This window comes from Bison bison, unplaced genomic scaffold (genome assembly GCF_000754665.1).
Source record: "Bison bison bison isolate TAMUID 2011002044 unplaced genomic scaffold, Bison_UMD1.0 scf7180017864300, whole genome shotgun sequence".
NCBI classification, from domain to species: domain Eukaryota; kingdom Metazoa; phylum Chordata; class Mammalia; order Artiodactyla; family Bovidae; genus Bison; species Bison bison.
This window is the reverse complement of record NW_011494872.1, coordinates 2,332,325-2,360,182: the sequence shown is the minus strand read 5'-3', so window position 1 is coordinate 2,360,182 and position 27,858 is coordinate 2,332,325. Positions and strand designations below refer to the sequence as shown.

At 38.0% G+C, this 27,858-nt stretch overlaps 1 protein-coding gene across 3 annotated transcripts in view; it reads left to right on the top strand.

Annotated features, from left to right (window-relative positions):
- Positions 1-27,858, top strand: part of RIMS1 (regulating synaptic membrane exocytosis 1) — a 182,409-nt gene that overhangs the window by 27,933 nt on the left and 126,618 nt on the right. For 2 of the 3 annotated variants that reach the window (XM_010851269.1, XM_010851272.1), the window contains exons 14-15: positions 656-745; positions 17,359-17,430. In XM_010851269.1, the coding sequence (XP_010849571.1) occupies positions 656-745; positions 17,359-17,430 (162 nt within the window). The remainder of the gene's footprint in view (positions 1-655; positions 746-17,358; positions 17,431-27,858) is intronic. The other variant, XM_010851270.1, reaches the window with a different exon arrangement.

The following is a 27,858-nucleotide window of genomic DNA, read 5'->3' as shown; positions in this document are numbered from 1 at the left end:
CTAGTCATTTTTTTTTTTTTTTTTTTTTTTTTTTTTTTTTGCTATGTTACTTGTTGATTTGAATTATGAGAATTAATTTATTTTATTTTATTTTTGGATAATTTTACTTTGTGGAGCTCAATTCTGCCTGCACATACCAAAACCCAAACCCTTCACCATGAATGTCTTCACTCGAGAGCACTGAGGTTTACTGATGAGATTCTGGTTGGGTAAGGACGTTTGGACGTCATACCTTCCACCTCCCCTGTCTAGTGTTTGATCCAGAGTAGCTGAGTTGTAAAATTTTCCTCCTCTGCTGTCCTTCATTTTGTTTTGGTGTGGCATCTGTCCTTGGTAATGGAGTGTTAGGCATTTCGTTTCAGTGCTTTCTGTATCCAGTTTTTTTCATGAGTAGGTGTGACTTAGTCTTATTTATTTCCGTCTGAGACCCTTTTAAAAATTATGCAAAGCAATTCGAGCATAATATTTGTTTAGTGTCACTTTCTAAACAAAACTGTGCATGGCCGTCCTGTCGGTGCTCAGCCCTTAGAACGCGGCGCAGCGATTCTGCACTCTGTACAGGGGCAGGCCTGGATGGGTTCCTCGCTAACCGGTCTTCCTCTCTCTGTTTTCTCTGTCCTCCTCCTCCACCCTGGACGCAATGCACTGGCACTAGTGACCTGCAGCCCTCCCTTGACAGGGCGAGGAGTGCTAGTACCAACTGCTTGAGACCAGATGCTAGTTTGCATTCACCAGAACGAGAAAGGTATACAGTAAAGACTTTCTTACTCTCCTATCATTTTGTACAGTCACCTTTTTTCCCATCACTGTGTTTCGTGTCACGGAGCTTCACAGGTTGCTCATCCATGTTCACCCGCCGACTGTCTGCCTCTCCCCTCCCTCCCGTCCAAGTCCATGCAGAGACATATGTGTACGTGGGGGAGCCCGAGGGCACACATACACATATTTCCGTGCGTGTCGTTGCGAATGGCGTGATGTGATTTGTAACTGCTTCTGGCTGCTGCTTTTCCCTTTTGTTGCCTTTCTGTGGTTTTCTTTACGTCTACTCAGGGAGCCTTCAGTACGCTGATATGGTTATGGGGACAGGGAATTATTTGAAGGAGAAAATCACGTAGTAGATCTGCTGATAAATAGTTCTGTAGGTGCAACAACGATCTTCTGTAAGCTCAAAAACAAGAGTCTTATTTAGATAGAGTACTTCCTTTGTGCATCTGCATTCACTCATTAAATCAACTTTTTCTTTGATATAGATCATGTTGTTATTAAATTATGTTTTGACAACAAAATGTGGTATGTTTATCATGGATTTCCTGATGCTTTACAAAAATAAATGCACATTATATACACACATACATAATTTTGCTTAATGCTTTTAACTGATCAATTAATAAGTCTGATTTTAATTTAAAGGTATTCAGTGATCACATGTTAACCTGTCGCCTATGTGAGCAGCTAATTTTCCGGTGGAATTTTCTATTCCAGTAAACTTGGTTATACTTGATAGTGTTCATTATAAATGTTATCTCTCTTCAATTAGAAGTCATTCACTGGAGATAAGATACTACCTCATCACAAATCCTGAATAAAAATGTTTCATTCTGTTAATGTAACCCACTTTTCCTCTTCTTTTGAGGCTATTTAAAGCTTTGCTCTAGCAATCTTTATAGTCTGATTCTATTCATTTGTTTATGAAACATTTATTTCTAGAATTGAATAGATTCAGGTAGACATATTCATTTTCAAATATTCATTTTCAATGTCTTCATAAGATTATTCTAAAAAAATCTGCTTTTGAATTTTGTATTATTTTGTATTGGAAAAATTTATGTTAGAAAACAATGGAATCTAACTTACGTTTTGTAATTTTTTTACATTTATAGGAGAGATTTTAGTTGAAATGACTATGGGCTCTTGTAAAAGCACAATTGAAATTGTTTCACTGTTTGCATTTGTTTTATATTCCCCTCCCCCAATTACAAGAGTAGCAAGAAAAATATTTTATATTATTTACATATTGTTATTTCCTTATATGTTTAGAGTTGGTGTTAAATCAAGGGTAGAAAGAGTCAGTGGAACCTGCTGATGACAAAACACCACCCAGACATCTTAAATATCATCTGTATTAGTTCTAATTTAGAAGTAGGATTTGAGTCACAAGCATAATTTAAAATTTTCTGCTTGCCATCTTAAAGATGTAAAATTAGTACTTTAGTATGTATGTGAACTGTTATCATTTTAACGTATAATCAATTAAAAACTGCTAGTGAGACATTCTGCTTTCCCTTTTTCACAGTGCTCTGTGGCCACTGCATTGGACAGTGACATGTCATTCTTTTGTTGAATCCTGTCTAGCACGTGTTCTATTGTTGCTCTGAAGCTATAGAATTCACAAACCCTTGTGCTGCTGAATTTAATCTCTCGGATAATACCCTTAGAACAGGCCAACCTGTTCTAGGCAGATAATCCAGCCACAGTTATTTTACAGGCCATAGTTAAGTCTGAGTACACTCACTTGTGATACTTAATTTTGATAGAAGAAGATAAAATATGCATGAAACTCATGTTCACTCTATGTGTTGAAAAAAAGAGAGAAGTTTCCCATTAAAATGAAAAAGGGGTGAGAATTCAAGAATCAGTATTACTAATGATCTTTAATTTACTGGGGTCAGTTTCTTGTCAAGAAGAAACTAAAATGAGAAGAGTTTTCATCAGGAAGTTTGCAGACATTATAGATGCGTTTTGGTGTGGAAGATGCTGCTCATGCATGCTCAGACCCCTGAACAGCTCAAGACAGGACAGAACAGGGCCAGCAGTGGGGGCTTTGTGCTTTTTGGAAGATGCACTTGTCCATCCACAGATGGGACGTGAAAACACTGGGGAGGCTTCCAGGGTTTCCAGATTACTTAGCTCTTGTGATGGAGCAGAGAGCTGGTTAATGCCTCATACGTACGTAGTAGGCACAATGTTAGAGAAAAGTTGTTAGAAGTATAATTTCATTTTCTTGAGATAGCACCGCATTTCCACAGTTTTATCACCTGTTTAGGTGAAGCAGTTTGCTGATTCTAAACCATCTCCATGACCATTTCTGTGGTGTTCTACCTACTTAGGAGGCTTTCTGAAGTTTCCTCACTAAGCCTGGGAGCAAAGGAAGTTCTGTGTTAGTACAAAGCATGAACTTCTTAAAGCTGAGTCAACACTCACTGTCACACATCCCTAACGATTCCAAGATACAGGAGCAGCAGGTACAATTAGCATGTTCTTCTCCTGAACTACCCCCAGACTGTCAGAATGACCTTGTCTTCCTTAGGAGAATGGTTTGGCCCAGGTTAAGAGATAAATTTCCATATAAGCCAATGGAAATCCTGTTTTCAAAGGAGGTCATTTCCGTGTTTGAGCACCTCTGTTATGTATTCTGAGGATTACAGAACTAGAAAAAATACATATTACCCTTAGCCCCATACAGTCATGACTCATAAGTCAAGAAATTGAGGTTCATTTACAATGAAAGATAATCCGAAAGACTGGTTATACCCAACTGAAAATGTCTAATAGAAATGGCTGGCTTTCATCTCTTCTCTAGCAAATACCACTGCATGTTTACAAGGAGATCCAGTCAAGGTCATTGTACTTTCCTTTCTCTGTGTCAAGGTCAGCTTGAGGTCATCACTTCCCCCTTGTACCTGATTTCAAAGGAGTGAGTTACATGTCTGCTCCTAGCCTTTCCTTTCCCAGATTTTCAAACAGAATGTCGCTTATGTATCTGGAAACACTGATTTTTAGAGCCACTGGAGAATGAATCCTTTTCTTGGATGTTTTATCTTCTTGGACCTTTTGAAGAAACCGTAGCCTTGCTAAAGTCCATCAGAGAGTAGTCTATACTTGCCACCTCTTTTTTGTACCTTCCAGAAAGTTCTGCAGTCCCGCCACTTTGCTAAAACCCTGCCATGGGTTACCTTGGCCTCTACCGGCACAGCAGCATTTTACAACATCTTACAGTCACTGCTGCCTCTAGAATCTTTCCTTTCTCAAGCACACTCTACAAATTCCCTAACGCCTCCGTGTCAAGTCAGTCTCCTTTACAGGCTTCTTTTCCCCCGGTCTCCCTCTCACCTTTCCTCTGTTGCTCACCCATCCCATCTCTGAAATTCAATGTCTATCAAAAGTTTTCACACTAATACATATGAGGACCACAGTCCACTGGAGCTGGTCAGGCCAGACCTTCCCCTGAAAATGCCTAAGTTCCTCAGTGATTGGCAGACCCTGCAGGCATCAAATTCACTGTCTCCCCTCACACCCTTTGACAGCAAAATGCTTTGTTTTCTGACATGTCCCCGTGCTTTGACAAATTTGACATGTAACCATCCACATAATCTGGAAATACGTCTCCTGCTCCTTTGTCTCATTGAGTAAAACAGAAAGTCCTATCAATTCTCCTTCAAGAATCTTCAAAACAGATTACACCAAAGTCCTCCTCCACTTCCAGTGTCATTCTTGCCCCCTAAATTTCTCATAAGCTCTACTAATCATTCTGTTAGTTTTCATATGAAGTTGTCTTTCCGTTACAATTAAAATACTCTTTTCTTTTTGTTTTTATCCTCATTTTTCAAAAAGGGGGTCAAATAACCATATCTCCTGTAGAACTTCTCCTAACCTCCCTCCCACTTCCCTTTCTCTGCCAAGCAGAATTATCGATGCTGTTTTCTGGATTCACATAGTACTGCATACTTTCTGTTTCACTTAGGCAAGTATTTTTTTCCTTTTACTAGATTTTCCTCCTGGAGGGCAGGGATCATATCTGGTTTGTCGTTGCTGTTTGTTGCAATAGCATTATTATTATTATTTTTACTTAGTAAATGCTCAGTTTGGGGATTTGAGGGCACTTAAAAAACACTCCCTATTTTCTGCTCCGAAGTCTGTGTCCAGTTGTGAACTAGACCCAGGAACTGCAAGGTGGGAGATGTAGTCATCACCATAGATACAGTGAACAAGTTCAGGAGCCAGACTTCAGGCCGTAAGCTTCCTGATGGCTCAGCAAAAGGCTGCTGTTTTGCAGTCAGACTGATTTGGAAAGAGGAAATCAGAGAGGGCTAAGTAATCTGTGCCTGATTCTTTACCACAAAGTCTTCCCTACTCCCTCCTTGTGGTGGACAGACACCCAAGGCAGGACTTGAAAGAATTTCCCTCCATGTGAAAACACGAGGCCTAAGATAAAGAAGTTCCTGCCTAAAACTTAGCAACTGTTAACTTGAATTGAAATAGATAAACCTTATTCCAAAATGTAAGTACCTATATTAATTTTAATTTTAAATAGTATTGGGGAAAATGTTTTAAAGAACTCCATGAATAATGGGAATAGACCATAAAAATAAATGTAATCAATTCTCTCCTTTGGTCAGGTTTGGTTTCTAATATTACAGAACTTTACAGATACTTTTTATGTGTGCTGCTTATGGAATGAAGGATTTGCATTTCCAAAAACTTTCTCTTTCAGGTAACTAAAGCAGCCCTGCCAAGAGTTGTGCACCACTGAAAGCTGTGTACACATGCAAGCATAAATACTAGTTACACGTTTAAATACACATGCATTTGGCTTAAGGTATATCCATGGTAGGGAAAAGCCCCAAGATAAGAACCATTTGATTGCTTGCTGAGGACAGTCAGTTCTAAGTCCTTGTATTGCCTCACCACTATAGATTTCTCAGTTTAGTTTCTCATTTCTTACTAGTATTACCCCCAAACCTCAAATCTTATCCTCTTTATTATCTACTTAAATATTTGCAAATATTTATTCATTATTTATTCTGTGCTGTGCATAGTTGATATCACTGCCAAAACAAAGCCAAACAAAACTTTGTAGACCCTTATTTAGGGACCTCCTCTGCAGCCTGTTCCTTCAGTCCCACAGCCATCAGAGGGACCTTTGCCCCCTGTTCTGAGGCCAGTGAAAAGGATGAGCTCTCAGTAAACAGACTTCCTGAATTAATGAGTTTAAAGTATCTGAGATTAAAGCATTATTAATGTAACTTGCAGGCAAGATGATTTGGAAGGAGAAATAAAGAAGCAGCTGTTGTAGTTCAGATTTGCAATGAATGCCCCCAGCGTAGCGTGCCTTTTTCACTTCTAGCATGAAAATGCATGTGGAAGGTGTTTCATTCAGTAATAACGAATAAAGATTCTAACTTTGATCCTCTTCATCTGTTTGGCAGTAGGAACAGAGAAAGAAGTTGCACACATTTTAAAAACATATAAAACATTAGTATATTTAATGCTCATAAATGTATGTTATTAAAACTTAGGTAATCTCTGATCTTTGGGGGAAAAAATAGGTATAAGTTGATCTTGCTCTTATCATATCCAAGATACAAGGGAAAAGCAAACCTTGCTTTTACTGGGACTACATATCAGCATATTCAGAAGGACTTTGAGTGTACAGATATAAATGTATGATGCTAAATGTTTCTTCAGAATTTCCCTTTTAATAGCTTGCATTCACTGTGGCTTGCTTCTAAATGTACGTCTCTCTTCCCATGGCTTTCCTTGCATGTTTCATAATTATAGCATTTTCTTTCATTTTTGCACTTAAATAAACACAAGGACTGGAATTTTGCCTCAGGAAGCAAGGTTATTCATAATCCTGTTGAGTGAATACTATTTATTCCTTCACAACTGTTCAAAGAAAATCATAATGACTCTATATGTGTATTTTCAAAGAACACCTTAAGCTTTCTCATGACTGAGTACAATTTCATTTAGAAAACACTATAGCTGTAATTCTCTTTAAAAACTTTAGAAATATTTTTCTTTATTGTGTCTGCAGAGCAAAAGTCAGTGAAAAGATATTTTTTCAAGCATTCCAACTGAATTGACCAGCTATTTAAATCATTTAAAATAATTAACTCACTTGAATGCAACTTTATTTTTGCCTTCACAAACGTGTAACACATTACAGAGGACATGCCACACAATTTTGTCTTGTGCCCAAATTCTGCTACTGAGTATCTCTACTTGCTGTACTGATTGTGCACAGCCCTCCTTGAATCCATCCAAAGCTGAGAGATGATGAACAGGTTTCCTGGGGGCTCTCAGAGATGAGAGCCTGCTGACCAAGGCTACCCTGGTCATGTCTGTAGCCCTCTGCTGCTTTTGTGCAGATTGATAAATCCAGGAAGCCAAGCTATTAACGGCAAGGAAAGATGGCTTTTAAAAGATATTACGACTGATCTTCTTTGGATTGTTATAAAATCTTATGGTTAGATGAGCCTTAAACATCATTCAGTGATTCTTTGTTACATATGAGGAAGCCAGTATGCAGAGAAATTATCCTGCTTGCAATGTGCATATCTAATACATTAAAATTTCCAAAATAGGGCTGTTTAGTCCCTTACTGCCTCTTTTCAGTATTTGCCCAGATTTTTGTAATTTGTAGTTACACAGACTTAATATCAAGATAGCTTAACAAAAAAATGAACCAAGTTTTGAAAGTTCATTTGATTGTTAATCATAAAAAATTAGTATTCTTCTAAATGCTGAAATAAGAAAACAACTGTGTAGCTCACTGATAGATCCTTTTGCAAGTTAAGATTAGCAGACTATTTTAAAGGTAATGCTATTTTACTGTGGCATTTATCTGCATTTCCCACTTCTATACATCAGTGGATTTTGTTCACAATATTTTAATTTCAATTATTAACCCTCAGTTTTCGCCAAGGAAACTTATGTAGATGTCACTAGTAGCATTTCTGTGAGTTATTTCTTCGTGTCATTGTTTCTACACTAGAGAGTACATTTATTTCTTCTGCCTTGTATCAAATGTACATACCTCATCTTTGCCACTTTAATCCAGTAATTTCAAGACCTTGTATCAAGTAAGCACTGGCAGCTTCTTAAATCTATTTTGTTCAACATCTGCTAGATTCTTAACCATGCATACTTATAAAGTTTTATATACATATATGTAAAATTATATGTACATACATATACATATATATATCTCATACATATATAGAGATATGTGTCTATAGATAGGCAAACACACACAACCACATTGAAAAGAAAAAAAAAATACACTTACTATACTTTAGACATCTTCCCAAATGAGTTTCCCTATTCACATATAAGGCTACCAGTTTTCTTTCCTTACAGCATTATCATTTATCTTTCCAAGGCTTGTAAAACTGAAGAATACATTATGAAGCAAAAGCCTACACTTTGCCTTTCTGGGGTGCTTTTCCAGTCCTCTTGTTCCATATATTCTTTTACTTTAGGAGTTACTAAATGTCCTGTTTTTTCCTGTCTTGTTCATTGGGCAAACAGGGGTAGATGGTCCCCCTCCCTAGATAGGAGACGACCTCCTAGCCCCAGGATTCAAATCCAGCATGCGTCTCCGGAGAATGACAGGTACTTCCTCCTCCCAGACAAGTGGCTTCCAGAGGCTGCCAGGCCATCAGGTGGAGGGTAGCCAGACGCGTGTGGTTACTGCGCCTTTCTTTCAGGGGGGCAGAGCCCAAGAGGTGGAGATTCCAAAACTGAATGCGTCCACCTCTGATGAAGCACCTCAGAATATTTTCTGAAATGAAAGTTGTATGCACAGGGCGTGGTTCCAAGAAAGAACGTTGGGTCCAGTGGGAGAATTTTCTTTTAATGAGCATTTATTTCAGGGTTTCAATTTTCTAGAAACATATTTAACTATTGCTTTTGTTTACACTTGACTAAAATTCTCAGGTGCTTTAAGATATTTTAAAGACTATCACAGAGCCTATTCTTTTTGTGGTCCTGATTGATGGTTTGATCTTCACCATCTTGTTTTGTCAATGATGAAGTTTAGGCTTTTAGATATATTCCCTGATTTAAAGTAGAATACCTGGTTCTTACCTGTTTTATGAATATTGTGTTTTTAAGCCAAATATTGTCAAGGGCTAGGGTCAGTCATCAAGGTAGGTTTTTGAAAATAACATCAGTGCTTTGAACCCACTCCGTGCTGTGATGTCGTAAGTGCCGAAGTGTGTTTTTCCCTTGCTTTGTTTTCCTTCTGGGCTGTATTAAGAGTTGGCCCCGTTCTCCTATTTTGTGATAGTTGTTATACATAGCGCATATCTTCTCCCAACTGGCCATGAAAGGCTTCGGGCGTTTTGGTTGTTTTGCTTCGGGTGAAGCAGAAATTCAATCAACACACGGGTAACATTTATTAAGCAGATAAGCAGATGGGGTATCTCAGATATGGAGTCATGCCAGCACACAGGTTTTTATTAATTTATCTTTTAGTATGTGTGTATATAGTAAAGTAATTGTACCTTTAGTTAAGAGTGATATGATTTATTTTCTGTATCTGTAAATTGTCAAGATATCGTCAGGATTACAATTTGAAAGAAAAACTAAACATCATCACTCAGAAAAAAATGAGTAAGTCATCTTACAAATGTTGGACCCCAAGATGATATTTATGGAGGTTTTTCAAATATGTTATTATGCTTAAATCTTTAAGACCTTAATATGACTTACATATTTGAAATGTAAATCTAATGTTTTCTACTGCTGTCTGATTTCTAGGATAATAGAAATCAGACTAGAAACATTAGTAAAATTTCCAATCTGAACATTATTATAAACATAAAGTCTTTTTGAATAAAAATATAAAATAATAATGTATATTAAAATTTAAAATGTGCATCCACAGTGCTACTCATCCATTCAACAAATATTAATTGTGTGCTTATTTATGTGCACTGTTCTAATGCCTAGAATCACAGCAGTGTTTAAGAAAAACTGTCATGGACACCAAGGAAATAAAATTTCCTTTTATGAAAGGCTGTTCTGGGTTTCATTTTATATAATGCCTGCCAGAGTATAAGACGATTAAGTATGATGCTCTTTGTAATGAATATAAACATAAGTTTAACTGGGTTTAGAATAAGCAACATGGAAATCCAAATAATAATTTCAGTTCTTAACATTATGTGAGATGAGGATTAGTTGAAAATTAGTTGTTTTTTAATAACCTGAATTAACTCTGACATTTGATTTAGTAGATTGTATATATCATTGTAAAGGTAGATTTTAGAAGCAGAAATAGTCCTTTTAGATAAGATTATTAAATGAAACTCTTACTAATAAATAATAATTTATTCCTAATAAGTAATTCTGAGCATACATTTTACTTATTATAATTTATTTGTAAGTAAGTTCTGGGTTCAACAAAGGGAAATACATTTTAAATGGCTTGATCCTATGATTTATTACTGTAGGGAACAGAATATTATTTATAGTATTTAAAATATACTTTTATTAAAATATGAGTAACAAGTGCCCATAAAAATTAGAGAGAAATTACTGTATCAGCTGATGTAGAAAAAAAAAATCCATTGGTAACCTGAGCAAACACTTAATACTTGCTTTCCTTTTTACCTCTTATAAGCTTTATTTACTAATTTAGAAAAATTTGCAAATTAAGTGAACATGGCATCAGATTTGGAGATAGTGAATGTTCATAAGAATTTGCCATCAGATAAATTTTGCACTAGGAAATGGGTAACTTTAAAAAAATATTCTAAAATCAGTGACAGTTTATGTTATCAGCCATTGGATGTCCTGCATACTTGATTATTTTGAAAACAGTATAGTAATAAAAGAGGTAAATATTTGATTAAGAGAGCTTGCTCGTGAGTTAGAAAGCATTGATTTGCTGTCTTGTTTCACATAACGTATGTACACACACACAAAATTTTTAATGTACCATTTCTCCATAATTTTAATTTCAACAGTAAAAAATATTGATGTCATTTCAAGTGGTACAATAGCTTTATTTGGAATTAACATGGAATATGTTTATCTAGATCAAAAAAATTTCCTAGAAGTTGTAGGATTTTTTTAAAACAATGATGAGGAAAAAATACGTAAATCTGTAGCCCTAGCTTTTTTTTTTTACCGTAAAGTTTAGTGTACATTTTCTTGTAGTTTTATTACTAAAAATATTGAAACTTCTAAGAATCACCTTTCCAATAACAAAGTATTTCTTTGTAAATGGCATTATTTTAATATATAAACAGTAGCTTTTATGAACCTGTGTATACATAATTCTCTTATAAATTCAGAGCTACTTATGGCTGCATATTTAACCAAAATTTATGAATAGCAAGTTAGAAAAAACGTATTTTAATAGAACCCTAAATCGTCAAGTTTCTGAGTTCAGTACTCACAGTTGAATCAGTCATATTTAAATGTGAAAGGCAAGTATAAATTACTATCATTATTACTATCATCTAAATTACTTTTTGGTAAATGTTTTTTCAGGAAGATACATATATTCTTTTTAAATACATTAAAAATTGATAGTGACCATTCTAATAAACATGAGTTGATAGAATATTTTCTTTTTTAGTACGTTTTAAGATGTATTTTAATGCTTCACTAGCTTGAAGGTACTGACTCTAATGTTCTGATTAAAAATATTTTTGCATGCGTGTACATATTTTTGTACATGATATTTTTAAAGATGCAGTTTATTGATGTGACTTTGATAAAATGGGAAATATGAATGGAATAACACTATTTTTTGTGATTTTAATTATTAGAAAAAGTAAAGTATCCCACTGTGTTAAAGATTAATTCTTGAATTACTCTGCTGTTCTAGTTCTAATTTCTTTTGCAAGTAACCAGATTTCTGTAGTTGCCCACACTTGCAACTTGGAAGCAGCTACTTGCCAAGGAATTTTTAACCAAAAATATCATGTGGTTCCTCTTATTCGAAGTGGATGGATCTTCTTTCTCCACTGGAAATATTTCTAGGATAAAGAAATTATCCACTTTTCCACTTCCAGAATTCATACTTTTGCAGTGTAGGTGCAGAGTTAATATAGAACCACTTGTAAATTCAGTATATTACTAGTCATTTTTGTTTGCTTCATAATACTTATTATCTATGCTTTGCAAAAATGTCCTTTATTTAAAGGAATGAAATATACTCATATACTAAAATACTTAGTCTTTTTAATGGCTGTAGTCATATACATAAATATCAATAATAAGCAAAAGGGTAAATGTATCTAAATTGTATGCATCCATCTTTACTGCATATGAACATTGCTTAAGTAGATTCTTAATCTAAATTTAATATTTTCTTCCCAAAATTATGAGGAAACAACATGATGATGAAGATTTGCATTTCACATCAGACCATCTGGAGAATCAACCAGAATATATACAGAAATATTCTTATGACATCAGTGTTAATTATAATTAAAACATTATGTGGTAGAACTTATTACTCCCCAAAGCAGAAATATTATATTTTCATTTTATTAACATGTTAATTTTTCACTTTAATAGAATTTTAGTATCTTTAGAAAAGTGGTGTTTATCAGTGTCTTCAGGGAATTGTTCTAATTGAGCCTAGTTATTGATGAGGAAAGGAAAATATCACAAAGACAGATTTTTAACAATTGCCTTGCATTTCATTAGTACATTTTATGAATCTTCACACTTAATCTAATAGAGAATGATAATTGAAAATAGGACGTCCAGAAAATTAACTTTGATTAGGAACACCCCCACTCTTATGATTATTTCTCTCGCTTCCACTTAATGATATAATTGTTGTTATAACATATTTGAATAGACCTTTATAGCTTTTAAAGAACTGGGCACAAAATCGTACAGCTATAAGTTGTGATTAAGAAAAAAAAAAAAACTGAGGATTTTCTGATTCTTGCATACCTAAACCAGAGAAACATTCTTTAAGAATAATAAAAGATCATTAAAAATTTTAATGTAACAAAATGCATGTTAGAACCCAAAATAGCTAAGACATGATGGAAATGCTATCACTGTTTTTATTTGATTTTGTTGAGGTATCCCTTCAATGAATATCAAATCATTCAGAGTTGCTGGATGGCAGAAGGGCAGGATCGTGGGCCATGATAGCAGTGTCCTCACCAATTGACTGTGGCCTGTATTTCCCTCAACTAGTCACTCAACCTTCCTGGGACTCATTTCCCTTTCTGTAGATTTAGGTGGGTGTAGATGGATTAGCTGAATTCTGACATGGCTTAAGACCCTAAACTGAGTCCATGCTGCCTGGTTGCATCATGATGAACATGCGTTGGGCCAGTAGTGATAACTCTTCCTTATGCCTAAGGCAGTAACCAGAATGCGTTTCTTATATATGGTATTTTATGTTATACTGATGATCAGAAAACAATGTATGTCTAAATTGATTGATATAAGCTGAATTGTATAGTCCTAGTTAGATTTTTACTTGTTATAATCTTTTAGACTCTTAAATTCCAGTAGCATACTCAAAATACTACTTTTTAAACCACTTATTTATTTAACATATATTTAATGAGAAGCTACTATGTGCTGGGTGTTGATGTTACAGACACAATACCTGCCCATAAAGAGCTTAGGAAAGAATGGTGTAAGGTAGAAGGTATTTCTTTTCACTGTGATCCTTTTTTATGATTCTGTGGCCAGTAGTTTCAGGAAAACAGTACATGAATATAAATTGATGGTTTTAACCCGGGTGGCACTAGTGGTAAAGAATCTGCCTTCCAATGAAGGAGATGTGGGTTCAATCCTTGGGTCGGGAAGATTCCCTGGAGTAGGAAATGGCAACCCATTCCAGTATCCTTGCCTGGGAAATTCCATGAACAGAGGAACCTCACAAGCTACAGTCCATGGGGTTGCAAAGAGTCAGACAAGACTGAGCGACTGAGCACAAGCACGTTTACACATCACAAAACTATTCCAAGAAAAATCTGTCTTTACAATGTACAATATATTCAGAGAAAAGACAGTAGAATTTTCTATTTTCTTCTCTATTCTTGCTTTACACTGGATTATTACAATCAAGTGTATGTCATTTTAACTTAACTCCAGGATTCTTTTAAGTGGTTAGAAAAATTATAAGGACATATTCTTTGTAGAAATCTTTAGAAGAATCTTCAATAGAGTAATTGTCTGTAGCATTTGAAGAGAAAAAAGGGGCATCCTTAAATAGAGGGTTAAAAACAAAAGCAAAAACACAAGTTAGACACATGAACCTCTGTGTGAATATTTATCATCTAGTTATGGGGCACTGACCTGAGGTTGATACTCTTATAGATGAGTAAGAGTTTTTACTTTAGGGAAACAAATACATATTATTATCATTTTAAATAAGACTTTTATAGCATTGATCTCTTGCTATTCTAAGTAATGCTAAAACTAAAATGCTTATTCTGTGTCATACTACAAATACTATAATACAAATAGTAATATTGACATATTTAGAGTTATCAAGGGAGAAGGCAGTGGCACCCCACTCCAGTACTGTTGCCCAGAAAATCCCATGGATGGAGGAGCCTGGTAGGCTGCAGTCCATGGGGTCGCTAAGAGTCAGACACGACTGAGCGACTTCACTTTCACTTTCCACTTTCATGCATTGGAGAAGGAAATGGCAACCCACTCCAGTGTTCTTGCCCAGAGAATCCCCTGGACGGAGAAGCCTGGTAAGCTACAGTCCATGGGATCCCACAGAGTCGGACACGACTGAAGCGACTTAGCAGCAGTAGCAGCAGAGTTAGCAAATCTGTGAGGTGATAGTATTTTTGCCACTTTGCAAGTAGAAGAAACCTGAGGCACATAGAGTTTGAGTAAATTGACTAAAATCACCCAGCGAAAATCACTCTTTCATCATTCAGAAAGAGGGTGGGGAATAAACTCAGTTTTGCTCTGGGATCCGTGTTTTTAGCTACCACGATCCAGTGTCGTTTGTGCCACAGATGCAACACGTTCCCAGATACTGAGATTATAGACTCTCAGTTTACGTCGTGGGTTTGACAGGCAAGGTCCATGTAAGAGCAACTGACTTCACCCCTGCAAGCCTCAATCTGCTGCTTCTTAAAAGGATGAAAGTGAAGTATGCCTTCATTGGATGGGAGAGCTTAGATGAGAAAAGACAGCAAGTTCTTAGTAGATATTTGATATTGTTAATATCAGCGCTGTCATCATCACTATCACCAGGCACTGTGATGATCAGTCTTACCTGTGAGCCCATTAAATGTTAGAGATGAGAAGAGGAAGAGTGGAAGTTTTATAGAGGAAATAAAATCTCCATTGACTTTGTAGCAATGACTAGGGATAGAAGAAAAGCAGAGAAGGTCTAAAGGATGCTCATCACCTTTTCATTGCAGGGATGTAGAAAGTTGGTACAAAAGCCTGCCTGTTGCTTCTGGTCCTGCCCTTTGCACCCACACACACTTCCAGAGCATCTTCCTTCAAACTGCAACCTGCTTTTATCTGAGACCCAGTCTCTCAGGCACGTCTCTGAACTGTGTTGCCCTGGTTGACTTTTTCTCGTTGTTCTCATTATTGATCTGACATGTTATATAGTTTACTTGTTTGAGGGGTTCTTGTTTATTGTTTGTTTTCTACCATAAAACACAAATTGTTTGAGGGCAGAAATTTTGTCTACCTTGTTCGCAGATGTAGCCCAAGCAGCTGGAGCAGCATCTGGCATATAAACACAGTATTTGTTCAATGAATGAGTGAAAACCCTTAGTGATTGTGAGTTTCAGGAACTGGCCTGAAACTCTGTGTCTTCACTTGGCTCTCACACTTCTCATAGGGGACAAAGGACTCTGGCTCTCTCGGTCCCAGGACACTCTTGGGACCAAACATGTGTGTGTTAGTCATTCAGTCATGTCTGACTCTTTGCAGCCTCATGGACTGTAGCCCACCAGGCTTCTCTGTCTGTGGAATTCTCTGGGCAAGAGTACTGGAGTGGGTTGCCATTTCCTTCTCTGGGAGATCTTCCTGACCCAGGGATCAAAGCTGGGTCTCCCACATTGCAGGCAGATTCTCTACCATCTGAGCCACCAGAGAAGCTTGGAGCCAAGTATAAATTTCCCCAGATAATGGACCACATGTTGTTTAGAGCTCAGGCCCCTGGGTCTGCAGACCTCTTTCCTCTGCCTTCCCTCCTGATCACTTCCTGCTCTGCACCTGGTACTTCCCTCTGCTCCAGGAGAAATCTTTGTCTATCAGTGACTTTCCTCATTGATCACAGGCATGTGCTCAGGACTCCTCTGCTCTCCTGCACCCCTGGGCCTTACAGAACTGGACGTGTGCTGGACACTTAGAGCATCTGGCATTAATATATCAAAAGAATAGAGATGAGAGACTAGATCTTAAAGGTTCCCATCAGAAGAAATTTTCTGACTTGAGTGGTGATGGATATAGACCAGGCTTATTGGGGTGGTCATTATGTCACACATCTGAAACTAGTATAATGATGTATGCCAATAACATCTCAAAAAAAAAAAAAAAAAAAGCAGAGTTTTCTCCTTAACATTGTTGGAAGGAAAGGATATCAGAAAATAAAAATATATTGTAGGCAACCAGTTATCTGAAGTGAGAGTCATTCAGTCGTGTCTGACTCTTTGCAAGCCCATAGACTGTAGCCCAACCAGGCGCCTCTGTCCGTGGAATTCTTCAGGCAAGAATACTGGAGAATTCTGTCCTTCAGGATAAACTTTATTGCTTTTATAGTTTCTCTGTTTTGTTTTGTTTTTTTTTTAAATAAGTGAGCTTCTTGACCACAGTATTTCTTATTTATTTCAAATGTATTGTAGTCCAGACACATTTTAGGATGAATAGATAGATGTATGTAAGCTGCCTTGGGGAGGTCAGTTGTATGTATAAGCATTATTTCTGTGGGAAATGCATTTCAAGTTTCAAATGTTCAATATACATAAGTACTTTTAGAATATAGAGTAAATTGCAAACTTTATTAGTTCTTTGGTTTGCAATGGATGATTAGCTTTTTAAAATACTACACAAATACAAAAGTATATGATAATTTTAAAAATAATTTGAATAGTTGATTTTTAAATAGTTTTCTTTATGTCAAACACATTCCCCTAGAGCAGCCTAGAGCATATTTTTGGAGGAGAAAAAAAGCAAAGGAAAACATCTTTGTAGCATCAGGTTTGAGACTTTCAGGGTGGAGAGTACTTCCCCTGTGTGTGATCTTTCGGCACCTAAACCACGACTGTCATCATGTTTCTCATCACTGCGTTTCACCATTGAGTTTGTTTCCACCTCAGTTGCCAGCAGGAGTCTCCTTGACATCAGGACTGTAGACTTTCTCGTCTACACTGGTGGGGTGTCAGCTTCTGTGCTTCCTGGTGGGAAATTGTGTCTTCTGCACAACACTCGTTCTCATTTTTGTTTTATTTTAAGAAAGTACGGATTGACAAAACCATTTAGTAAAATAGTTGCCATTTTCCATGTCAGTTGCTTTTTATCATTGTACAAGATGACCAGATGACTGTAGCGTGATTCATCATATATTTTGTGTTTCTTTAACATTTCATTCCACAGGCACTCCAGAAAGTCTGAAAGATCTAGCATCCAAAGCCAGACTAGGAAAGGCACTGCCTCTGATGCAGAAAGGTAGGCTCGGTGTTGTGCTGTGCAGCATCTTCTGTTTCACTAAGATGTTCTGGGGCACCTCCTCTCTCATTTTACAAGATTGGTGTTTAAACACAATTGTAATGCTTAGAGAGACATTCCTGTTGAGAAATCTCCTACATGGGGATAGCCTCATTCAAAAAATGAGAGATGGATAGTTTGAAGGCAACCCCTAAGTCTTAGGGCTTAAGAAAATTCTCATGCATTTCTCTTAGTGATCATTCTGATCACTAAAAAACGATTAAATGCAGTGTAGTCCTATATACATATTAAGACATTAATATTTTGTTTCTGAGATGATTGAAATGTTACTGATGAATATGTTACCTGAAATATGCAAGTATTTTGAGTGTCTGTTATTTATCCAAATGATGCCATCTTCTTTAAAATCTGTTCTACAAATGCATAATCTGAGTCTACTCATAACTACAACTTAAGATACTCGCTAAGTTAATGTAGAAATTAAGTGATTTCTTGTATTCTGTTTGCAATTTTTATAAAATTTTAAAGTGCTTTTAGGTTCAAGATACAAACAGAATTTTTGCATAGCTGTAAAAAAGAAACACCAAAAATCCAATTAACATATATCCACTCATCCCATCAGTATTGAGAATGTGCAGGGTGACATAGATGTAAGTGGATACATGCATTCAGGTGTCACAGCTGCCATAGCGGTGACACAAGGCATAGTGAGAACACAAGGAAAAGAGAGGCTGCAGGTGAGATTAGATGAACTAATCTAGGTGTATAAAAGTAGGTGTCAAGAGGAGCATGTTCTATGAGAAAGGAACAGCATGTGAAAACACTGAGGACTGAAATACCCTCTTGAGTTTGTGGAACTCATGTTTACTGGGGACGATTCAGGAGATGGGAGAGAGGCTGAAAACAACACGGGAGAAATTCTTAGAGATTGCTATCAATGACCTTACACGCTGTGGTATAGAATTTTAACTTCTACCTTATTACTCCTTGAGCCACGGCAGTTCCCTCCACATGATTGGTCTGAGTCCCAAAGTTTTAGATCACTTGAACGACACTTTGGAAAGTGGATTGAAAGACCCAGGGGTAGATGGGAAATACCCACAAGGCTGTCACAAGAAGGAAACTTGGTGGACAGGGAAACTGCAATTCAGTGATCCATGCAGTCAATAAATATGTGCCAAGCTGCGTGTCCAGTTCAAGGAATAAATAGTGAGCAACAAAAAAAGGAAAGCTTTCCAGAGGATAATACCTCTTAGGTGAGGTTAGAAAAATGAGTAGATGTTAGTCACATCAAGCATCGTGGGTGAAGAGGAGGTTGAATTGGTTTCTGGCTGATGATCTATGGAGATTTGGACTATATAGGCAACTTAACTTACAATGGAACAAGGATCCCAGGAGCCAAAAAAAGTGCTGAATAGAAATTCAGTTTTGCAGAGACACTGAATAAATAGATACATACCCATCTTATAGAGATAGAAATAGATAGGTAGATACATACATACATACTTACATAGATGGACAGGTAGATAAAATAGACCAGTAGTGGTGATAGTGGTGGTTTAGCTGCTAAGTTGTGTCTCATTCTTTGTGATCCCATGGACTGTAGTCGGTCAGACTTCTCTGTCCCTTGGATTTCCAAGGCAAGAATACTGGAGTGGGTTGCATTTTCTTCTCCAGGAGATCTTCTCAACCCAGAGATTGAACTGTCATCTCCTGCATTGCAGGCAAATTCTTTACCACTAAGCCACCAGGGAGGCCCTCAATAGATATGTACATACATAAAAACACAGATGGACAGAGAAATAGATACATAGATAAACAGATAGATAAACAGATAAAGACAGAAGGAGTGCCTGAAGAACTATGGGCGGAGGTTTGTAACATTGTACAGGAGGCGGTGACCAAACCATGCCAAAGAAACAGAAATGGAAAAAGGCAAAATGGTTGTCTGAGGAGCCCATACAAATATCTGAGGGAAAAAAGAGAAGTAAAAGGCAAAGGCGAAAGGGAAAGATATACCCAACTGAATGCAAAGTTGCAGAGAATGGCAAGGAGAGAAAAGGAAGCCTTCTTAAGTGAACAATGCAAAAAGAGAGAGAAAAAAAAGAGGAAAATAGTAGAGTGGGAAAGACTAGATATCACTTCAAGGATGCTTGGGGCTGGTGCACTGGGACGATCCAGAGGGATGGTGTGGGGAGGGAGGAGGGAGGAGGGTTCAGGTTGGGGAACACATGAGAAATAAAGAAAAAAAAAAATGTTAAGAATATTGGAGATACTAAGGGAACATTTCATGCAAAGATGGGCACAATAAAGGACAGAAATGGCTAGGACCTAACAGAAGCAGAAGAGATTAAGAAGAGGTGGCAGGAATACACAGAGAAACTATACAAACAAGGTCTTAATGATCCAGATAACCACAAAGGTGTGGTCACTCACCTAGAGCCAGATGTCCTGGAGTGTGAAGTCAAGTGGGTTGGAGGAAGAATTACCATGAACAAAGTTAGTGGATGTGATGGAATCCCAGCTGACCTATTTAAAATCCTAAAAGATGATGCTGTTAAAGTGTTTCACTCAATATGTAAGCAAATTTGAAAAGCTCAGCAGTGGCCATAGGACTGGAGAAGGTCAGTTTTCTTTCCAAATCCAAAGAAAGGCAGTGTCAAATAATGTTCAAGCTACCATACAGTTGCAGTCATTTCACATGCTAGCAAGATAATACTCAAAATCCTTCAAGCTAGGCTTCAGGAGTACGTGAACTGAGAACTTCCAGATGTATAAGCTGGATTTAGAAATGGCAGAGGAACCAGAGATCAAATTGCCAACATCCATTGGATCATAGAAAAAGAAAGGGAATCCCCCCCCCCACAAAAAAAAGTCTGTTTCATTGACTGCACTAAAGCCTTTAACTGTCTTAATCACAACAATCTGTGGAAACCAGACCATCCACCATACCTGCTTCCAGAGGAACCTGTATGCAGATAATGAAGCAACAGTTAGGACCAAATGTGGACTAACAGACTGGTTCCAAATTGGGAAAGGAGTATGTCAAGGCTGTAGTCACCCTGCTTATTTAACTTATATGCAGAGTACATCATGTAAAATGCAGGGATGGATGAATCACAAACTGGAATCAAGATTTCTGGAAGAAATATCAACAACCACAAACATTCTGATGATATTGCTTTAGTGGCAGAAAATGAAGAGGAATAAAAGAGCCTCTTGATGAGAGTGAAAAAGGAGAGTGAAAAAGCTGGCTTAAAACTCACCATTCAGGAAACTAAGATCATGACATCCGGTCCCATCACTTCATGGTGAATAGATGGGGAAACAGTGGAAACAGTGACAGATTTTATTTTCTTGGGCTCCAAAATCATTGCAGATTGTGAGTTCATCCATGAAATTAAAAGATGCTTGCTCCTTGGAAGAAAAGCTATGACAGATCTAGACAGTATATTGAAAAGCAGAGATGTCACTTTGCTGACAAGGTTCATATATGGATGTTAGAGTTTAACCATAGAGAAGGCTGAGTGCTGAAGAATTGATGCTTTTGAATTGTGCTAGAAAATACTCTTGGGAGTCCCTTGGACTACCAGGAGTTCAGACAAGTCAATCCTAAAGGAAATCATCCCTGAATATTCATTGGAAGGACTGATGATGACGCTCACTTTATAAAATTTAAAGTGAATTTTCCACTTTTTCTCCTCCCCAAAAAACCCTAGAAAATACCTTCAGTAGGCAACTTTGAAATTTCAGACTCAGAACTTACATAGAGCACAGCAGCAGCAAGTGAGTACATCAGGATAATTCAGAAGGGATTGCTTTCCATTGCAGAATTCCTAGTTTGCCATAATGGCCTAGTAGAAACCAAGATTTCCTGAAAAAGCGGGAGTGTTTTTCGCTCAATACTTTGTTGGTCAATGCTTTGGCCACCTGATGAGAATAACTGGCTTGCTCGTTGGGAAAGATCCTGATGCTAGGAAATATTGAGGGCAGGAGGAGAAGGGGGCCATACAGGGTGAGATGATTGAGTGGCATCACGGGCGCAATGAACATGAGTTTGAGCAAACTCAGGAAGATAGTGAAGACAGGGAAGCCTGGCATGCTGCAGTCTATGGGGTCACAAAGAGTTGGACACAACTTAGGGACTGAACAACAACACGCATACATACATACATGCATACAAGCACCCATTCATACATAGGTGGACAGATAGAAATAGATACATGGCTAGCTAGCTAGATAGATGATAGATGAGAAGAATGTAATGAAAATACTGATTGTGTAACTGTTTGCATTTTCTTTACTCTCAATAAATCTAATTATAATACAGTCTCTTTGCCAGGTTGTAAATTACGTAAGTTCCTCCCATTTATTTTCACAAGATTAAAAATTTTCCTCAAGTTACATATTCATTATATTCCATTGAGGCCTTTTTAATTCATTTAACAATTACTAGTTAAATATCTACCATGTGTCATTTTCCAGAATCAATGAACAAGGTTTTTTGACAGTAAGATACGGTTTTACAAAATGTTAGATGATTCTAGAGTCAACTGACCGTGTTTTCCTCCAGATAAGGGATATTTGAGTGTCATGCCTGGCAACACTGAACATGTGTGTCGTTGTTAGTCACTCAGTCGTGTCCAACTCTTTGCAACCCATGAACTGTAGCCCTCCAGGGTCCTCTGTCCATGTAATTCTCCAGGCAAGAATACTGAAGTGGGTTGCCATTTCTTTCTCCAGGGGACCTTCCCAACCCAGGGATCGAACCTGGGTGTCCTGCACTGCAGGCAGATTCTTTACATTCTGAGCCACCACATGTGTGTGGATAATCACAAATCTTCCCTCCAGTAAGAAGAGAAGGGATTCCATTCCCCCTAGTCTCAAATGTTTGCTCAAGAAGAAGAAGAGTCGCTCAGTTGTGTCTGACTCTTTGCAACCCCATGGACTGTAGCCTACCAGGCTCCTCTGTCCATGGGATTTTCCAGGCAATAGTACTGGAGTGGATTGCCATTTCCTTCTCCAGGGGATCTTCCCAACCCAAGGATCGAACCCAGGTCTCCCGCATTGTAGACAGACGTTTTACCGTCTGAGCCACCAGGGAAGTCTAAGGGCCATATTCATATTACTCTTTCCATTACTTACTTTACTTGTAGGTTTCATGTAGAAAACTCAAGCCTGTTAGGTATTTGAATTTGTTTGATTATAATTAAAGCTCCTCATTGATTTTTATTAGAGTGTAAGTCACATGCTTAGCTTTCAAGGGAATTGATGAATAGCTCATTACAATAGAAGAACTGGCCTGGATTCTCTAGGTTTACGTTAGCACTCATTTCTTTTGACGATACCTTCTAAGTTGATGTTCAGCTACAGGTGAGTGAGGCCACAGTATGAATGCTCTGGACACTGATTCTTGGCCTCAGGAATTGACGGCTCCCCAGAGGAGCCCCAGCACAGACCCATCTTGGCCTCAGGCAGAATTTGCTGTGTGACGATCATAATTTTTAAGGCCCTTTGTTGGCCTCAAAAAAAGTGACCTTTTCAGGAATAGCTGTGTAATAAAATGTTTTGAAAGCTATGATAACCATTTCTAGATAGAAGAAAGGCAGAACTGATTTCTGACTTACATGCCTAACCATTGAAGTAGAGCTTCAGACCCTGTGAGGAAGCTCCTTAGTAAATAAATGTGTATCTTTTCACCCTCATGTGTGTTGAGCTTTGCAGACTGTTAGGACTGCTGCATGTCCTGCTCTGGGGACTTTTCTTCTTGTGGAACCTGCTTTCTGAATCCTGATCCCTCGGGGGCGTTTGGTCAGGGTTGGTATAGAATTGCATACACATTCATTTTCTGCTGTGCTGGTGCTCCTGAAAAAGGCAGTCACCACGGGAGGAACCATGGTGACCTTAAGTACCTCATGCATGTCTATCCTTTAACAAGTAATTTTTTTTAAAAAGGACTCTACTTTTAAGCAGCAATAGAAGCAATGTACTGCAAGTCTTCTTGCAGCAACAGAAATGTCTAACAAGCTAAGATTTTGGTGGGGAAATATTAACTTTAGTTCAGGAACACTAGTCTTAAGTGAAGAGAGTAGGCAGTGGTTGAACTCAGCAGTAAATATTTAGAAACTCGTTTGGAGACAGTGAACTGGAGTTGTAGCTAGATTGAATTCATATTTTGTTCTAGAACCCTCACTATTATTATTTCAATAGTATGTTATGTGTAGACATATGAAGCAGAGTTGATGTTCATTAAATACCATTTTCCATATATTTTGTTCCTATAAACTCTCAAAATAGAATTCTATGAAATCTTGTCAAACAATCTGTTACTGGACATGCATTTATGTTTTGTTTTGCAAGATGAACAATACATCGATATTACCACGTTTCATCTCATGATAATAGAAGCCAGTCCTGTCTCAAAGGCAGAAAAGAGAGCAGTGTTGGCGCTTCATATACTCTGTGGGTCCTGCCTTAATCAAGCTAGTTATTTGTCTTTTTGCAATTCACACTACAAGCCCCCAGTTTTCCCATCTATAACATAGGAATGATAATACTTTGAAGAGCTGTTGTGAGAATGCAAAAAAAGGACACGTGTATGTATGTGATATGTACACCACAGCACACACATGTACACAGACAGACACGATGGAGCCTGGCGTATGCAGACGGCACCACGTGGATGCCTGGTGAGGAACACTAGCTCCCATCACCCTCCTTCTCCATCATTCACTCCCTGTCCATCCTCTGTCCTGCTCCTTGCCGGTCTCTTTCCCTCGGATACCTTTACTTTCTCAGCACATCCCATTTCATGGAAAAGTCTGGATTACCTCCCATCTCACTCCTGGACCTCAGAATTTCCTGATTCACCCTCCTTCCTCTTCTATGAAACAAACTTGGCTTCACCATCTCTTTCTCCAAAGCCTGGCCCGTCTCTCTCTAGCCCTTGCCTTGTCACTCCCCTCTGCCTCGCTCCTGTGATCCAGCCTCCTTTATCCTCAGGCGGAACAGTTTCCACTCCTCCTCAGAGTCAGTGCTTCCATACTAGTTATTGATGGCAGGGGGTGGGGGGGATCAGAAGCTGTTTTGTTCCTGAGGGACTTGTGATTGGTTTCAAAGGAAAAACAGCCCTGGGCTAAGTAATTAACCCCCAACAGGGCACACTATTCTTGGGCCCTGAAAGCTCCTGGTTTGGGAGGATCTGTGTAACATTCATCGAGAAATGAATTTGCACTTATTTGCCCCTGAAATTACTTTTCTATATTTATACAAAATAAGTGGCAAATTAAATAGATAGATAGATATTTGACTATGTCTCAAGGCATGGGAGCTCTTAGTTCCCCAACCAGGAATTGAAACCATGCCCCCTTCAGTGGAAATGCAGTCTTCACCACTGGACCACCAGCAAACTGTGCTTTTTATATTTTTGTCATTTACTTTGTGGCCGTATAGACTCATATAATTTATTTACGTTTCAGGTTGCATTTAGGAAGTTCTTTTAATTTATGAATTGCATTAAGAAATGAAGCAAGATTTTAGTGAAATTGCAAGATCTGTGAAATTTGTCTGGACTAGGGTAAAAACTATATTATTAAACTTTAAAACCACATTAAAGTGTATTTTGTACAAGGGAGTGTTGAAGTTTATTCTCATGATAATGACTTTTAAAGAATAATAGATAAAAACTCATTATTTATCATTGGAAAGGACTTGATCATACCTTGATCCTTCCCATGTAAGTTAATTATATAGAGCTGAGTTCATGTGAGAAGTCAATCCAGAATGAATGAACAGTTTTGATACATAATGCCAGGGCTTTCCTCCATTAACTCAGAAATCAAAATGACCATCAAGGTTTCTGGATATGCCTTAGGGTCTGATGCAGCATTAATCCAGAGCTCAAAAAAGTTAAATGCACATTAGATACCCAAGCTGTACCTTTTTATGCTCTAAAATCTGACATTTTCCCATTTTATTGTTTGAAAATAGAGGATATACCGTGAATCAATATAATCACAGCTGCAGAAGATATTCTATTTAAGAGAAATATTGTCAATCCAAATGAAAGCTGAATAAAGCACTTGGAAATTAATGTACCACTACTTCCTGTAGTGATCAGTATGGATTCTTAACTCACCACTTTAAATTACTTAGTTGAATATTACAGCATTGTTTTCAAAAGGATGAAGTGTTATTTCTTGGCTTCTGTGACTATGAAAAATAATACAGATCAGGTATTTTAAATGTGCACTTTATTTAAAATATAAAAAATGATAAAGCAAAAATGTACATGTTTTAAAGAAGTATATATATAATATATACATACATCTATTCACATGTAAACATCAGTTTTTAATTCTTAATCCTTAATTTAGAAATTGGCTTCAGAATAATTTTGAACACTATATTAAAATAGCTGTCAATATATGGACAAATATCCTTTCTGATACTTTTATGCATTAGAGGATGTGTTTTTATCCATATATCAGCCACTCGCATTTAGTCAGCTCAAAAGCAAAGAATTCTCTACCTTATATCATTTTAATTTGTTGATCTATTTAAATTAACCTCAGAAGACAGCTTCCCGTCTACGGCCATACCACCCTGAACGCGCCCGATCTCGTCTGATCTCGGAAGCTAAGCAGGGTCGGGCCTGGTTAGTACTTGGATGGGAGAAGACAGCTTCCCTTTGCTGTTTGGTAGGAACTTCCTATTGCAGAGTACAATTATGAACATTGAGAATGTGCTGAGTGTATTGCTCCTTTTTGAAGGCAAGTGCTTCAAGTTTCCCCCGGTTCATTGTCCTGATGGTGCTCACTCGTGCAGCCCTTATCTCTTTACTGAGGTCTTGGTCTCTGTGCTGCTGTGTTCCAGGCACCAGAGATCAGCTCAGTAAGACACAAGAGTCCGAAGTCTCGGCCCTGTGGGCCTTGAAGGCTTGTCTCCCTGGAGGAACGCAGATGGGTTCTCTCAGGACCGCTGGGCGTGCACGTTCCCAATAACGCGTCGGTTTGATGTGAAGTCCCGTTCAGTAACATTGTGATGGGTTTGCTCCTGGGTTTTAAAAATCACTGTCTTGTACGAGTAACCAGGTTTTCCTTGGACAGATGTGCTGGTATCAAAGTGGATGTGACCTGCTGACTGAAGATCTTTTCTGACCCTAATGTTTTAGGGTTCTCCCACCATGTCTTTCTAGAAGGGGATACGCAGCCGCGAGAGCGACTGATCAGCCAGTCCTTAGGGGGAAACATCCCGCTCGCTCCCGCTCGAGCGAGCACCCTAGTGTCAGAACACTCTGCTCTATGCACCACCTTGCCCCCGGAGGGTCCGCGCCACCTTCTCCGCTCCTGACAAGGTCGCTGTTCAGTGTCTGCCTCCAGGTGTCGCTGTGGTGTTGTGCCTTCCTGAGCTCTCGCCACTGTCACTCATTACGGCACCATAGCTCTTGACCCTTTCTTTGTGACACTTAAACCCCTCCACTTCCACCCTTGCCTGCATCTGCCTTCACTGTGCTGATGACCTTTTCTTCTATACTTCCTGCCAACTAGCCATCACTGAAAACTGAACTTGCCTGTGTTACGTCCTTCCATCTGTTTGTGGCATATTCATATATACTTTTTTTTTTTAATTATGTGAAATTCTTTATAAGAAATTGCCTGGAATTAAATGTATATTTGCTTTAAAATGTATAAGAGGAATTAGAAGGAAAAAAAAAAGTCTTTCATCTTTGTTTACAAAATTCTGAGAGTGCTTTAAAGTTCTTAAGTATAAAAAAAAAAGTTTGAATAACAACAGATAGAGGTCAGCTTACTCCGGTACAGTAGTAATGTGTCTGCACGCTTCTTAAATTTATATTTGTAATTTTGATCTGTTGCCCAGGATATTTCATAGCATGTGCCCAAGGTTCTTTTTATACATATCTTTTCAGACTTTTCCTATTTAAAAATAAATTGCAAGTGAATGGTAGCTTACAAAAGTCTGTAGCTATAACTACTCTCGTCACTTATATGGATTTAATTGTAGCAGTCTAACAGCCTTTCTTAAATAATTGACACACGTTGTTAAGATTCAGAGGCTGTGAGTACATACATTCCGTCCAGTACTACCGAAAATGGATACCTGAACAGCAAGTCACAGCTTCATACACAGTTTATGAAAAGAAGTGTGTTCAGTTCTGCCCGGTTCAGGAATTCATCCTGCAACACTGTCTGTGGCCGAAAGCTTCCTTTCTCTTTTAGCCCCTTTTTTGGTCATAGTCATTTTATGCACATCATGTAAGATAATTTGATTTTACTTCGAAAGGCCCACGTAGGGGTTTTATGTCTCTTTTCATAGTAGCAGGAAGAAGTAAGGGATTTTTGTCGGGCCCTCCGGGGTTTCATCTTGTGACTTGTCCCTCTCTGTCTCCCTCCGCAGGACGCACCGGCA